This window comes from Procambarus clarkii, chromosome 34, assembly GCF_040958095.1.
Source record: "Procambarus clarkii isolate CNS0578487 chromosome 34, FALCON_Pclarkii_2.0, whole genome shotgun sequence".
In the NCBI taxonomy this organism is placed as follows: domain Eukaryota; kingdom Metazoa; phylum Arthropoda; class Malacostraca; order Decapoda; family Cambaridae; genus Procambarus; species Procambarus clarkii.
In genome coordinates, this window is record NC_091183.1 from 38,366,478 (window position 1) to 38,381,702 (window position 15,225).

The window sequence follows — 15,225 nt, forward strand, 5'->3', positions numbered from 1 at the left end:
TTCGCGCCAAATTTGAAATGATACCAGCTGTGTTTACGTTAGCTTCGGCTGGTCGAATGGCCTCAAACTATAAATAAATACCGTTTATTGATTGTCGCCCTGTTTGTATGCTCAAATTAACTACCAAATGGCCCTCTGGAGCCCAAGCATTTCAACTAGAACAGCCGTAGGACATTTTGTCAGGAAAGAGATTTGTATTTCGATATATGAAAAGTGACCACAAATTGTTCTATATGACGTCACAACATCATCTCTGGTATCTGTCTTCTGTCTCTCCTCTTTCTGCACCCGTCTACCTCTGTCTCCTCTCCCATTCGCCTTCCTCCCGTCCCAGGTCGGGTGCCTGGGAACCAATTTCATTTAAGGCAGTAAACCCCTTAAACCTGTTTTAATTTGGTGGAGTGCGTCTTCGCCGTCATGGTGGGTTTAGGTGAGAGGGCGGGTGGCCGGGGGGTTTTGTGGGCGGGTTTATATTGGGTCGTTGGTTTTGTGGGCGGGGTTTATGTGGTGTTGGATATTTGAGTGAGGTGTTTATGTAGGTTGGTTGTGGGTTTGGGGTGATCTGTGGTGAGAGGTGTTCCTTGTGGGCCAGTGGCTGTGGGCTCGGATGAGTCGTGGAGGCTGGTTTAACGAGGTATTGAAAGTTTGGGAAACGATTGGGAGGATAGACGGAGTTCAGTGGGAATAGATTCGCTGAATGGTTTATATACAGGTTTAGAATGAAGCCAGTTTAAAGATGTGATTGCTTTGTCTAAGGCCCTGGATTAAAACAACTTAGTTGGAGGTTTGGAAACCCGAGGAGCAGACAGGATTTTAATTTAATAACGTTGGGTCTCTTCAGAAATGTTTTTAGAAACTTGATATAAAAGTTTGTTTTGAAATTTAGATTTTTGTTTTTCTTTCTGACGATATGGTGTGAGTTTGAGCCTATTGAAGGGGCTTAACCACACACGTACAAACCCAAGCAACCCGCATACCCTAAGAGCTCGATAAATAGTAAAAGTTAATATTACGGTGCTAAAATTTGACTAATACTTCCCAAGGGAAGGGAACTATCAGGGCGGGGAAGCGCCAAGCCATTACGACTATATAGCACTTGGAAGGGGGGTCAGGATACGGACTTGGGATGGGACGGGGGGAAAGGAATGGTGCCCAACCACTTGGACGGTCAGGGATTGAACGCCGACCTCCATGAAGCGAGACCGTCGCTCTACCGTCCAGCCCAAGTGAAAAAAAATATAGAGAAGATTCTTGCTAGAATCATTGATCTCTCTCACATTCTGTTTTCAATATGTCTACAAGGAGTGCTACCAATATGATAAATTTATGTATTTTAAAACATTCAATATTTCAGATTTTCTTTATTAACGGACAGTTTAATAAAGCTGTTTAAACATCAATGAATATAATCATTTGTAATGGGGTTGAGACGGCCAATTATTCAGGTATAACTGGCAGGTTGTTCCTCCAAAAAAAAATTAATACTTTTTTTGTGACTTTATAATATGTTAAAAGAAGTGTTTTCTTAAACTCCAAAAACCCCGTGTTAATTGGCTTTCTGTTGCCTTGTTAAGAGTTTTAACGTTTTCTTTAAAAATATAGAATGGTAAAATATGCCGTTTTCCAACTGCTGTTGAAAAGGAGGCAGCGAGGAGCAGCAGCAGGTGGTGGTGGGAAGAGGAGGGAGCAGGTAGTGGAGATAGAGGAGGGGGAGGAAAGCTCCCTGCGCCCCCTCCCCCCCCCCCAAAAAAAAAATAAAAAAAATAATAAAGAGAGGAAACAAGAGACTACGAAGCAACCTTGGTGGTACCAGAGGAAACACTATACAAAAGATGCCACTAATTGACCCAGTAGCATCCAGCACCACCCAGCACCACCCAGCACCACCCAGCAAGAGGATTATATTCCTAGTAAAAATGTTTCTGGAGTTTTGGTGGCGGTGGAGAGTAATAGTGTAGGATACGCTGACTTCACCTGTCTACCTCCTCAACCCGTTCTCGCACTTTCTTAAAGTCAATATTTACTTATTAAATACATGCATATGTGACATACTAAACATACTAGTTTACCTTGAAAAGCTTCATAGAAAACACCGACCTTACCTAACCTTCTTAGTATGTTAAGATATTACTTAACCTATTATAGGTATAGGTTAAGTAATAATTGTAATTACGAAGCAATAAGATGCTTATCTTAACATACTAAGAAGGTTAGGTAAGGTCGGTGTTTTCTATGAAGCTTTTCAAGGTAAACTAGTATGTTTAGTATGTCACATATGCACGTATTTAATAAGTCAATATTGACTATACGAAAGTGCGAGAACGGGTTGACCTCCTTCATGTGTCTACTGATAGTCTCTCGCCCAGCATTTTATTTTGGAATTTGTTGACCAGATATCTTAATGTTTTATTTATATATTCCTAAATCCTTGGAATATAAATGAAACGTAAAAACTCTTTTCAATTTGTTGACAATTGTAGTTTTGTTGTTTTCTGAAGTTATAACACGACCTAAATTAGTATTTAATTTAATATTTTAATTTCAATAAATTTTTTAATTTAATTTAATATTTTAATGTTTAATTATATAAAAGGTCCCCAGACAGAGAGCTGGAACTGAAGAGGTGCCAGGACTGAGCCTTGGGCCTCTATTTTATATTTGTAAAACTACTTTTATAAACCGATTGACACTACTTTCTAGGCTGACTTTTTGTATTGTCTCTCATTTCACTATTTTCTGCTTCGTTCTTATATTCATATTAATACCAATAATATAGCATAAAAAACCATACTTGTGTATTTGGGGGAATGTATGTAAAGAATTTACACCAAGTCTTTCACAATTTCCTGAGTGCTTTGTTGAGGTTGAGTGTGTGATTAGGACCAGACTTACAGCTAATCAACGTTGATTAGACTTTGAGACTCAAGTCTCGTCCTCACCACACACTTGAGACCTCGACAAAGCACTCAGGAGAGTGCGAAAGACTTGGTGTAAATTATTTACATAAATTCCCCAAATACACAAGAGTGAGGGTCTTATCCTATGTTATTCTGTCTGTAAGAAGACATTAGCATTACTTAATACCACCACTAATGCTTTCATTACTGTTATCTTAAACGACTTAATTTTTTGGGGACTTTCTCTGTATAGTTTGGCGACATTGTATATTTTTTGGCGACTTTGCTCTACAAAGCTCCTGAAGCAAAATATATTTATTTCTCTCTCTCGGACACAATTACTTCTCACGAGTTAATTGGTTTTTCCTTCATGGCGTAGAGAGAGAGAGAGAGAGAGAGAGAGACAGAGACAGACAGAGACAGACAGAGACAGACAGAGACAGACAGAGACAGACAGAGACAGACAGAGACAGACAGAGACAGACAGAGACAGACAGAGACAGACAGAGACAGAGAGAGACAGAGAGAGAGTCGCATTATAATCTTCGTTAATATGCACCTACGTCACATTTTCAACAAAATCCCAGAGAATGCATTTTCTTTTTTCACGTAAATATTCCACTTCTATATGTAACTTAATACTAATACCAATTATTGGTAGCCAGATTTATTTGAATGCCTCGGGCAGTGTAAACAAAAAAATATTGGAACGCTTTTGTGTTCACTTTGTGTGAAAGTCTTGAGAAATATTAATGTGTCAAGAAAATATTAAATCATTTTGTTATGGCTCTTTGTTTTGGAATGTAAATATTAATGTTTGGGTTTATCGGGGCTTAAAGTTTGTGTAAAAATCCTCGAATTATGAAATAGGTTTTTGGCATTGAGTTACGATTGGTATATTCTTAGTGTGGATTTCACTGGGGTGATATTTTAGTGGATTATTGGCTGAAATTATAGGCAGTTTAGGGTGAATTATAGAGATTTGTTTTGTATTGAATGTGCATGGAGAGAGAGAGAGAGAGAGAGCAAGAGAGAGAGTGGGAAAGACTCACAGACACGGTGTATATCACTTATACAATGATGATCATTATACAAATTCAAATTATAATTTATTATAATTACGAACTTTCCCCTTTTAGTTGACATTATTTGAAAACTATACTTATTCTCATTTTTACGATTTTATATGTATAATAATAACAGATCATTTATCGACCCTTAATTCAAGACGGATACATATCAACAAATTGTATTTGCTAGTTGTATAATAAATTACCTCCTGAGGCATATAATATACAAAATTCTCTGATAATAAAGTCAGCTCTGAGGTCTCGTCAGACGTGGCAAGTTAAAATCAAACTGCTCCTGGAGGAATTCCGAACATGGCGGCCTTTCAGACATACCAAACATGGCGGCCTTTCAGACATTCCAAGGCATAATTTGCAATTCCCGGGAAGCCTTGTGCGAGATCCACAGACTTGCTGGAGGAGCGAAAAAGTCAGTTCCAGACTCGCCATGGTGGGAATTTGGTCTTGGAATCTTAGAAAGTGGGAATGTTGGTGTGTTCTGGTGTAGATTCCCCTGGCAGAAAATTGGGGGGCTTGGCCACCAGGGCTTGTGTGTTGTGAAGTAATTATTATTATTATTGCTTGTAGTAGTTGTATGGTTATGATGGGTTGTAATTTGCTTTTTAATCTGCATCTCTTTATGTCTACTAAATTATCCATTACCTCCTAATCCCTTCTCTGCTTAGTTATTTATCTACCATTACTACCCAACCTGTTCTGCCTCCATTACCACCCCCCCTCTCCCTCCACTACAACCCCCCCTCCACTACAACCCCCCCCCCTCCCTCCACTACCACCATCTTCACCAACATCATTCCCGTCACTCTCCTTCATCTCCCGATTCCCAGGACTCATGTCTCATCTCTGTCATTTCCAGAGATGCTGCGGGTGTCATCTCAACAGCCTGGGGAGCCTGGGGTACTGTGTGGTGATGCTGGGCCTGACAGCCTACATCATCACCACGGAGGTGCAACAATTCATCAAGTACTTCGAGCTGCCCTGGCCAGACCATAGTATGCCCTACATTGAACTAAACGTCCATATTGGTAAGTGTTGGGCATCACCCCGGTGGTGGTGGTTGTGTGGAGTAGGTAGGTGGTGGTGGTGGGTAGGTTTATGTGGTGGGAACTCACCATCTCACTATCTTTGACTCGTCTGCGGTGAGTTATTGATGGTGAGTACTGTGGTGGAGGGATAAGATGATAGGTTGTAGGGTGGTTTCTATTCAGGTGGAAATGGGTTTGTATGGTGAGTAGGACTATGGTGAATGACGTGGTTGATGGTAGGCTGTTACAAGCGGTATATAGTTACCGTTGACGGTGAACGGTGGTGGTTCTGTTCGGCATACAATGGTAGTTAACGTAGTAGGCTGTAACAACTTGTGAATAGTAGGTAATGGTAGTTCTTGGGTCATCTATGAGTAGTTAACCACGGATCATGATTATACAAAATACCATAATTATATGACAGTCTGAAACAATACAATATTACAGAATAGTAGACATTATCTGTAATATACCCTGCTATGGCAAGATAGATATTAGTGAATATTTACAAAAAGTTAACTATCAGTTACCAGTTAACTATCGTAAGTATCGTAGACGGAGAGAACAGGTTCCCGCAACCTTACCTTAGCTCTTGGGCCGGGCTCTGGATGGCCAGGAAAAAGGGTTCAAAGTTCAGAATATTGCAAAAATGTGCCCAACATTTCTTCATCGTTCAAGACAAGAATTGTGAATTTATCAACGCATAAAGCTATATTGTTTAAGAAAATATAGGAGCTAAGGGACAGATACCAGAAAGGTACAGACTGTCTCAAAACAATCAACACAAACCCGCGCTCCACAGCTCAAAACAATCCATAGTGGACAAAACAATACCTTGGACCCAATAGTATAACTCGGATACTAAAACAACACCTCGGCACACAAGACAATGCTTGAATCGACATGAGAATGGTCCAGGACGGACCGAAACGTCGTCGTCCCTTCACCTTCTAGTGTGTGGTCTGGTCATCAATGCTTGAACCTCCATGAGAACCCAGAAGCTTTCAAAACAATATCCTGAGCTAAGAAGACTAAAGAAAGAAGTCTAAGAAAGACTAAACGTAAGTTTGCAAGATTGTGTCAAGTACATACCCAGACTCGCAAGACTTTTCCCCGAGAGGCCAAGAACAATATCTGAGCCATCAAGACGGTACCTGGGGGGCTTGACCCCAGGAAATAATGACCTTGAGGGGGGGGGGGAGACTTGAAGGTCTCTGACGCACTTCTCAACACAATAAAGAAGGTGAGGGGGGGGGGGGTAACGTCTTAACATGACTAATAAGTCATAATGTCTCCACATAAGCCAGCCAGGTATACCTGCCTTTCGGTTAATGGAATAATTAACTCTGATCACCTCCATCTCTATGTTTATTCCTATAGTGATTATCTCCTGTGTGTGTGTGTGTACTCACCTAGTTGTACATGCCTAGTTGTGTTTGCGGGGGTTGAGCTTTGGCTCTTTAGTCCCGCCTCTGAAGTGTCAATCAACTGGTGTACAGATTCCTGAGCCTACTGGGCTCTATCATATCTATATTTGAAACTGTGTATGGAGTCAGCCTCCACCACATCACTGCCTAATGTATTCCATTTATCAACCACTCTGACACTATAAAAGTTCTTTCTCATATCTCTGTGGCTCATTTGGGCACTCTGTGTGTGTGTGTGTGTGTGTGAGAGACTCCTGGCATATACCCTCCTGATCCTAATTCACCAATCAGACTTGCGTCTGCTGAAACTTGATTCAGATTATTACTTGTACCGTCTCAATTGCATATTAATTAACTAATTACCTTAAGTCTGCTTTCGTATGCCAGGCCGTGCAGTATTATCCTCCACGACAACATGCAGGACGAGGCTGCCTTCATTTTGTACATTTTACATTTGTGTACAACTTGTTATTAACTTTGTGAAAGTCTCTCTCTCTCTCTCTCTCTCTCTCTCTCTCTCTCTCTCTCTCTCTCTCTCTCTCTCTCTCTCTCTCTCTCTCTCTCTCTCTCTCTCTCTCTCTCCCCATTCATTAATAACCATACACGCCTGGCTAGATTAATTGGTTTCCATGATTGGTGGTAACGCAAGACACAATAGCATGGTTGACCAGCACCGGGCTGGTTGCCGAGTCTCTTACAACATCAACTGTGATGTTTACACCTCGACCTCCTCACCACATCACTGTAGCGACCGCAAATATTATGCACGTAACATCTTTACTTTAAGATCACCGTAAGATTGTAACGCTGCATCGCAAGGATGTTGTGATTAGCGTTTCTGTTGTTACCATCGTCACAACATCGAATCATCATCATCATCATCATTCATCCTTTGTCAATGATTGATTCTTAAATGATCTCCGCTCGTTCACTGTGATGTTACATCTTCAAGAGCTCCGAACATCACCAACATGGTTCAGAAGCTCCCAACAAGGGTTAGAAGCTCCCAACAAGGGCCAGAAGCTCCCAACAAGGGTTAGAAGCTCCCAACAAGGGCCAGAAGCTCCCAACATGGTTCAGAACCCCCCACAGCATGGGTCAGAGGCCCAACATCACCAACATCAAAGGGTTAAGAGCGCATAAAGCCAGAAACCTCCATAACACCAACTTGAAAGTACCGAGGGCAAGTAACCTATGAAAAAATAAAAAAAACAGTTCTTTGATGGTCTTTGTGTGCGTGCGTGTGTGTGTGTGTGTGTGTGTGTGTGTGTGTGTGTGTGTGTGTGTGTGTGTGTGTGTGTGTGTGTGTTTTACGTAATTATATTTACCCATTTGTACATGCAGGATCGAACTGTTAGCTCTAGTACTTTCTAACAGTTTAATATAATGACTTTTGACCATTTTTGTACCATGGTGTCTTAGTAGATACTGTTAAGAGTGCCTTCTCCCCGGTCAAGGACCTTCACAGTAGAGGACCTTCACAGAGTAGGACCTTCTTAAGAACCATCTTCATGACGTTTTAACCGGAATTCCTCTACACATCCAGCGAAGCATTTCATCCAAGTAACCAGTTGATGAATTAATCCGATCTTCCTAATCTTCCTCCCGACAGGTCTGGTTGGAGCAGCGGCCGTCCTGCTCTTCTTCTTCTTCGTGGCGGCCGTGTTCAAGATCGGCAACCAGGCCAACGATGGCTACAGGCTGGGGGTGCAGGACGGAGCCTGTTCCCGCGACCCGCCGCCCCTGCCTGGCGCCGCTGGGGGTGTTGTGAGGGGGGCCTGGCTCCACGGGGGACCCACTGCACCATTCATCCATTTGCTGGTGGCTCATCTACTCATCCTGGCTAGACTCATCATGGAGGCCGCCGCCACCAAGGCTTCGTTCCTGCCTGAGAGTGAGTATCTTAGGAGGCCTTTGATGGCTGTGTTGTTGTTTTGGGAGGAGTGAGATCACGCTAGGGGAGGATAGTGTCTTAATATGTTTTGTCTTTACTACTTTTCCCCCTCCTCCCCAATCGCTACCACCCCCTCTCGCTACTACCCCCCCCCCCTCTCGCTACCACCCCCACTCGCTACTACCCCTTCTCGCTACCACCTCTCGCTACTATTATCTTTTTTTATCTATCCAAAAGCTAAAGATAGATACAAAACGAGGAGTAAGGAGGGGAAATAATAATAGAAATAAGAGACTTGATAGACAACAAGAAGCAGTGTGGAAATAAACAATGATAATAATAATTACAAATGTCTTGTATCGAACGTAATAGATGTTTTAATGTGTTTAATAACACATAGTAAGTCAGATAAAAATTAAAGATATAAGAAACTATACAGATAATATGTTAATTGGGAAAGGACACGTTGAAAATCAGCTGTATAATGGCGGGAGAAAGGTATGGGACGATGGTCATTGTAACTACTCACTGCCCGCGCTTACGACGTCTCGGAACGAGTTATCGAGTCGGCAATTATTCGTCTGAGTTTACAACACGAGCTGTAAATAACGGCCTCGTAAATATGGGGCCGAGATAACCACACACACACACACACACACACACACACACACACACACACACACACACACACACACACACACACACACTCTCTAGCGCTCTCTGACAACCCCCAGAGTTTTCGCCTGCAGTCCATAGATGGCGACAGCGCGTGACGTTGCCGTCTCGAGCTCCGGTAAATATATATATATAAACCCGCTGCGACATTGCTTGGCTCTTTATGGAGGCAGGCCATTGTGTGGCTCTTGACTACAATGGTGTGCTTGCTCATAAATTGTCTGCAGGCTAAAATCTGCATGGGAAGTAATAGCATTAAACTGAAGAAGCAAAAAAGAATCGTGGTTGCCGTTATGTTTAATGTTTCCACATTGATAATTTTTTTATATTTTAGGCAATTTATCATTTGATAATTTATAATTTGTTTTTTTTATATTTATTTACAATGTTTAATTAGTACATGTGAGTATAAGTATGACGGGAATGTAGTAATATAATCTGAGACGATGTGCTCCCAAGACTAATGCCTATAATCCGTGCACGGATTATATTAATGGGATATAATTATAAACCTAAAATGACTTCCATGTACTCAACTTAGTTTTGTTGTATATATTTGATAGCAGTAACAAGGCTGAAAATTACAGAAGCCGTTCATAATGTCCTTGTACGCCAGGTGTCTTGTTAACGACCCAACTACCCCCACCTTGCGCCAGGTGTGCCGATAACTACCACCTGCTCACTACCCAACAAGGCCATCAGATCTTTTGCTTTTTCCTTAGCTTAGATGACCACATAATAACCAACTTTATCAGAGCTAAGTTAATGACCAGGGCTAAGTTCGGCTGCCTTATTCAGATCCCTTCAAAGTGTTATATAGTAATAGTTTGGCGCTTGATCTTGTTAGTTTCTGTCTCTATTGCTGTCTGTCTCTGTCTCTCTCGCTGTCTGTCTCTCTCTCTCTCTCTCTCTCTCTCTCTCTCTCTCTCTCTCTCTCTCTCTCTCTCTCTCTCTCTCTCTCTCTCTCTCTCTCTCTCTCTCTCTCTCTGGCGCCAGTCGTCCAAAGCACCTCTCCTCCTCCTCCTTGTCTCGCACTCAAATTTGCATTCACTTGGTATTCACCACTTCATTCCCGGCATCATTCAGCGCGTACCGACACCAGTCCTTTTAAACGGCTCGCTTAAACATTTTTCCTTCCAGCTATTCCACGTTTTCTTTGCGTTGGGGTCGCGTGAGCAGTTTACACCAGCTTACCACCATTCGTTTTCTATAAAGGGGAGAGAGGTTTTTAATGTTTATATGCACAGATTTTTATTTATTAATACGGGTCTATATTTTCTGTACAGGACTCTAGTTTAAGGAAACTGTTTTCACTAAACCGATTATGATCAATGAAATTTTATGTGGGTTTATTTTTTAATTGCAAAATATTGTTTTTCCATTAATAACAATATTTTTTTACATAAATCGTTTTAAAGCTTCAAAATTTTCCTTGCTAAACCTTTAAAACAAAACTAATATATATATATATATATATATATATATATATATATATATATATATATATATATATATATATATATATATATATATATGTATGTAAAAATTTATTTTTAATTAGCATATAAAGAACTGGATTTTTTATATAATTTAGTAATTTGTAATTAACATTTTGCTTATAATGTCATTTTATATTGTTATTATAAAATGCTTGTAAGACGAATGTCGGAGGTTTCTTATCTGAATGAAAACTTTGCTGTCTCTTTTTATTATTATTAACACATTTAGATACATGTGCATTTTTCTAGCTGCCCTAGACTAGTACAGTGAACTAGCTGTCAAGAACTAGCTGCCCTAGACTAGTACAGTGAACTAGCTGTCAAGAACTAGCTACCCTAGACTAGTACAGTGAACTAGCTGTCAAAAACTAGCTGCCCTAGACTATAGGAAGGGAAGTACAGTGTGTATCAAGAACTAGCTGCCCTAGACTAGTACAGTGTGTGTCAATAACTAGCTGCCCTAGACTAGTATAGTGTGTGTCAATAACTAGCTGCCCTAGACTAGTACAGTGTGTGTCAATAACTAGCTGCCCTAGACTAGTACAGTGTGTGTCAAAAACTAGCTGCCCTAGTCTATAGGAAGGGAAGTACAGTGTGTGTCAAGAACTAGCTGCCCTAGACTAGTACAGTGTGTGTCAAGAACTAGCTGCCCTAGACTAGTACAGTGTGTGTCAAGAACTAGCTGCCCTAGACTATATGAAGGGTAGTACAGTGTGTGTCAAGAACTAGCTGCCCTAGACTATATGAATTGGAAGACAGTGTGTAAAGAACTAGCTACGTGATGCTAAAAGTCCCCATCACACAGGATGGTTACTCTCACAGGGCCAGATCATCAGTAGTCTGCATTGGCAAGCTTTGCCTGTATTTTGAGCATATCAAGAACACGAAAGTTAGGAATATAGTTTAGCTTTTTTTATTAATACATGAGGTACATCTGCATTAGTGCAGCTACCCTAGACTATATTGAAGTGGAGTACAGTGTGTCAAAAAAGCTAACTAGGTGATGCTAAAAAATCCCCATCACACAGGATGGTTAGTCATACAGAGGCATGTGATAAGCGGTCTGCACTGGCAGACTCCGGAAGCATTTTGAGGATATCATCAACACAAGAGTGAATAAGGCAGCAGTGGTAATACAAGTCCCCATCTCGCAGGATGGTTAGTCATACAGGGCCATATGTTTAGTAGCCTGCACTGGCAAATTTTGGGTGCACTATAGGATATCTTCAAGAACACGAGAGTGAATAAAGTAATTGCAAAGCTCCAGGTACCTCATGCCAACTGGTCTGAAAGGTCTGATAACTGGGCATTCAGTGATGTAGTGTGGGAGATCATGCCCCAGTTCCTGCTCACAGAGTTTGCACCTGGAGTGCTCAGGATTGGGAGACCCGTCACCTGTAGCCACCTGCCACAGGTAACGGTAACCCAACCTGATCCTTGCAACCACTGTGTCGCACAGTCTAGTGGACGTTTTGTGCTGCCCATAGATATAGGTTTCAGATCTGAACAAATCATAGCTTTTTATACTAGTACTTTCATGTCGTTGGGAGTCAGTAAGTTCTTTCCTATCAGATCTGAATGTTTGGACCAATACATTTTTGACAGCAGAGATGGGGATACCTAGATCTAATTCAACTTCACTGACTGTCTTTATATTGGTGAAAGTCTACGGGATCCGATTATCGTGTTTCATTTACCAAGAAATTGACCCATATATAACAAGAAAGAATTGTTGAGGAATTTCTAGTGCAATGTGTGTGTGTGTGTTTGGATAATGGTACTCCTAGATGAGCTCCTAGGGACGAACTCTGCTCCTGGTCCCGCCTTCTCAACATTCTTAATTTAATAATGATTCATACGTTCTCTGATTCATTTATTTTTCTCTAGTTTCCATCTAGGTTCCTTCAGTCTTTCCTCATAACAACAAGGCTCAGAAACTAGCCTTGTTGTGCTTTAGGGTTCCATGCCAAAGCTGCATATTCAAGAGTGGGTCTAACATAGGTTGTATTTAGGAATTTGGAAGGCCTCTTTCTCTAAGTGTGCGAAGTCATACTTGGTTGTCATAGAATTATAGTTTTTCTTCAGTAGCTAACGGTGACTCACACAACTCGGTGTGTTATAGAACATGGTGTGTTATAGAACATGGTGTGTTATAGAACATGGTGTGTTATAGAACATGGTGTGTTATAGAACATGGTCTCCAACTATTTCTATCTCGGCCTAATTATTTGTTTGATTTTGTCTTGTTTATCACTTCCATTATTTACACATTCTTCTGCATTCCTTATGTGCTCCTCTCCTCCTTAGTCTCTTGAGACTTCATTTGTACTCACCTAGTTGTGCTTACGGAGGTTGAGCTCTGGCTCTTTGGTCCCGCGACTCCTTAATCCGTAACTAACATACTACATCATTAAACACTCCTCCATCATCTTCACCTTCCTTACACATCAATGTCTTCACTAGCGTACTTCTCTAATGCATAATACCAACAACAACAGTTAACTGATATATCAAAAGGCTCTCTTAATTAAATTTTAGGAATAATTATCTCCTAAAGTTGCTTTATAATCGCCTGTTTGTCATATCGATGCTGGTTTGATGAATGTATATAAAATCACATTATTATCTGTGGTTAGTTAGCCCATACTGGTTTCCATTGTTTAGAGAGAAAAGGTGTATGTGACGAAGAGGAATAATTACCTGTGTGTCTCTTCAGTCTGTTGTGGTAAGCATCTCGTTTGTTTCTGCGAGAAGATTTTCCCCCTTTTCCAATCTCTGCATATTAGTATGATTAGCATAATTATGATTGTTTTTGTGATAGTGGTAATTAGATTAATAATTATAAAATTTATAATTAAAACATAAGCACAGCTATTACGAGCGAAACTATAGAAAGAAAAGGGCCAAAATAAATGGGGGCATATCTGATGTCATTACTGAAGTCCTGAGTAATTCCGACGTCGGAACTAATCAACGTGAAGGCTGCCAGTGACGTCAAGGTAACAGGTTGAGACTTCCTTCAGAGGGAGAGGTGGACACGCACATGCAAGCAATTAGGGGCTCGCCATAGCCCGTGCTACATGGACACTTCGTTCCGAGTAGCTAAAACAACAACAACAACACACACAAGCTGGCTGGCCAGTATATAAGATATACTAACGCGATATATAACTATACAGACATTTATAAACAAAGTTTTGCGGATAGACATAGATTAATTGATCAAGCTTAAAGCCAATAAGTGTATTTTCATTCAGGTGGATCTTCGAGGAGACTAACTTGGGTCTGAAAAGTCTGATACTGGTTCTACCAACCAGGCCATGGTCGCCCACAATAAGTTTAGGACCAAGACTTTGCACCCTCTAAGTCTTATAACAAACTTGCAGTCATTAATACGGCTTAAAACTGACAGGAAATACAAACCAGAAAAAATATTAAACAAATCCACAAGGGCCGTAACGAGGATTCGAACCAGCGTCCGGGAGCATTAGAAAAAATATTATTTAGAATTCTATGAAATATATTAAAATATGATTTAAATATCATGCTAACAGAAAAATAATTGAATATAACAAGGTACGGACCAAACAATATATATATAAGCAAATGCGCATAGAAAAATGTTCATATATTAGAAAAATGCGTTGAAACGGAATCTTTAGGAAACAATGAAGGTGTCTACCTTCATTGTTCAATGAAGGTGTCTACCTTCAGACTATAACAATATGTTCTTGAACTGTGGTCTGGCGCTACCAATAGACACGAAATGTGTCGTGTAATGTCACGGTGGTAGTGAGCAGGATGCCGGCGGCTGGTCGGCCTGTATAATGACGCCACTTGCTGCCCATAACAACTTACTCAGTCACCCTACACTGGTGGGTGTGGTGCAGGACAGAAACTAAAGGGACGGGGTGTAGTGCACTCTCAATCAACTTTTTTGAACTCGTTTCAAAAAATATCTTCTCGAATTGTCAATAAAAGAACAATGGAATATTTCAATAAAGTGTCTCCCAGTTTTAAACTCGAAATAGTTTTATGACATTTCCAACAATTATTTTCTTTTCCGACAATTTTGTTTGTTGCTTTAATCACAAAAACCATATAATTCCTTCTCATTTAGCGTCGGATTTCCAACACGAAAAACTATAGTGAACTATTTTTTTTTTTTGGTTAGAGAAAGAGTGTCTTTTTGAATTAGATGTACATTTAGAATTTGACAACTTTCAATTAAAAAAGACATGTCGTTGAATCAAAAGTATATTTTTGCGTCTGGCAGCGTTCGTGGATCTTGGTTATCTTGAGATGATGTCGGGGCTTTTAGTGTCCCCGCGGCCCGGTCCTCGACCAGGCCTCCACCCCCAGGAAGCAGCCCGTGACAGCTGACTAACACCCAGGTACCTATTTTACTGCTAGGTAACAGGGGGACTAGGGTGAAAGAAACTCTGCCCATTGTTTCTCGCCGGCGCCCGAGATCGATCCCGGGACCACAGGATCACAAGTCCAGTGTGCTGTCCGCTCGGCCGACCGGCTCCCTGGATAAGGAAAAGCTGAACACAAAAAAGTCATAGCGGAAGCCAGCCAGCCAGCCAGCCAGCCAGCCGCGGTGTAACAACATATTGAATATTCCGTCTATATAGTTTAAATCCCGCGGGGGGGGGGGTGGAGGAAGGGTTTACAGCTCGGGTAAACACAATGGGTAGACTATAACTTGTTGAAGAGC

At 41.0% G+C, this 15,225-nt stretch overlaps 1 protein-coding gene across 7 annotated transcripts in view; it reads left to right on the plus strand.

Moving 5' to 3' along the window:
• The window catches only part of LOC123762065 (protein tincar), a 234,150-nt gene that overhangs the window by 165,127 nt on the left and 53,798 nt on the right, over positions 1-15,225 (plus strand). For all 7 annotated transcript variants that reach the window (XR_011230305.1, XR_011230307.1, XR_011230306.1 and 4 more), the window contains exons 2-3: positions 4,842-5,010; positions 8,050-8,331. Coding sequence is in view for 3 of the 7 variants with exons in the window: in XM_069335863.1 (XP_069191964.1) it covers positions 4,842-5,010; positions 8,050-8,331 (451 nt within the window). In the remaining 4 variants the exon portion in view is untranslated. The remainder of the gene's footprint in view (positions 1-4,841; positions 5,011-8,049; positions 8,332-15,225) is intronic.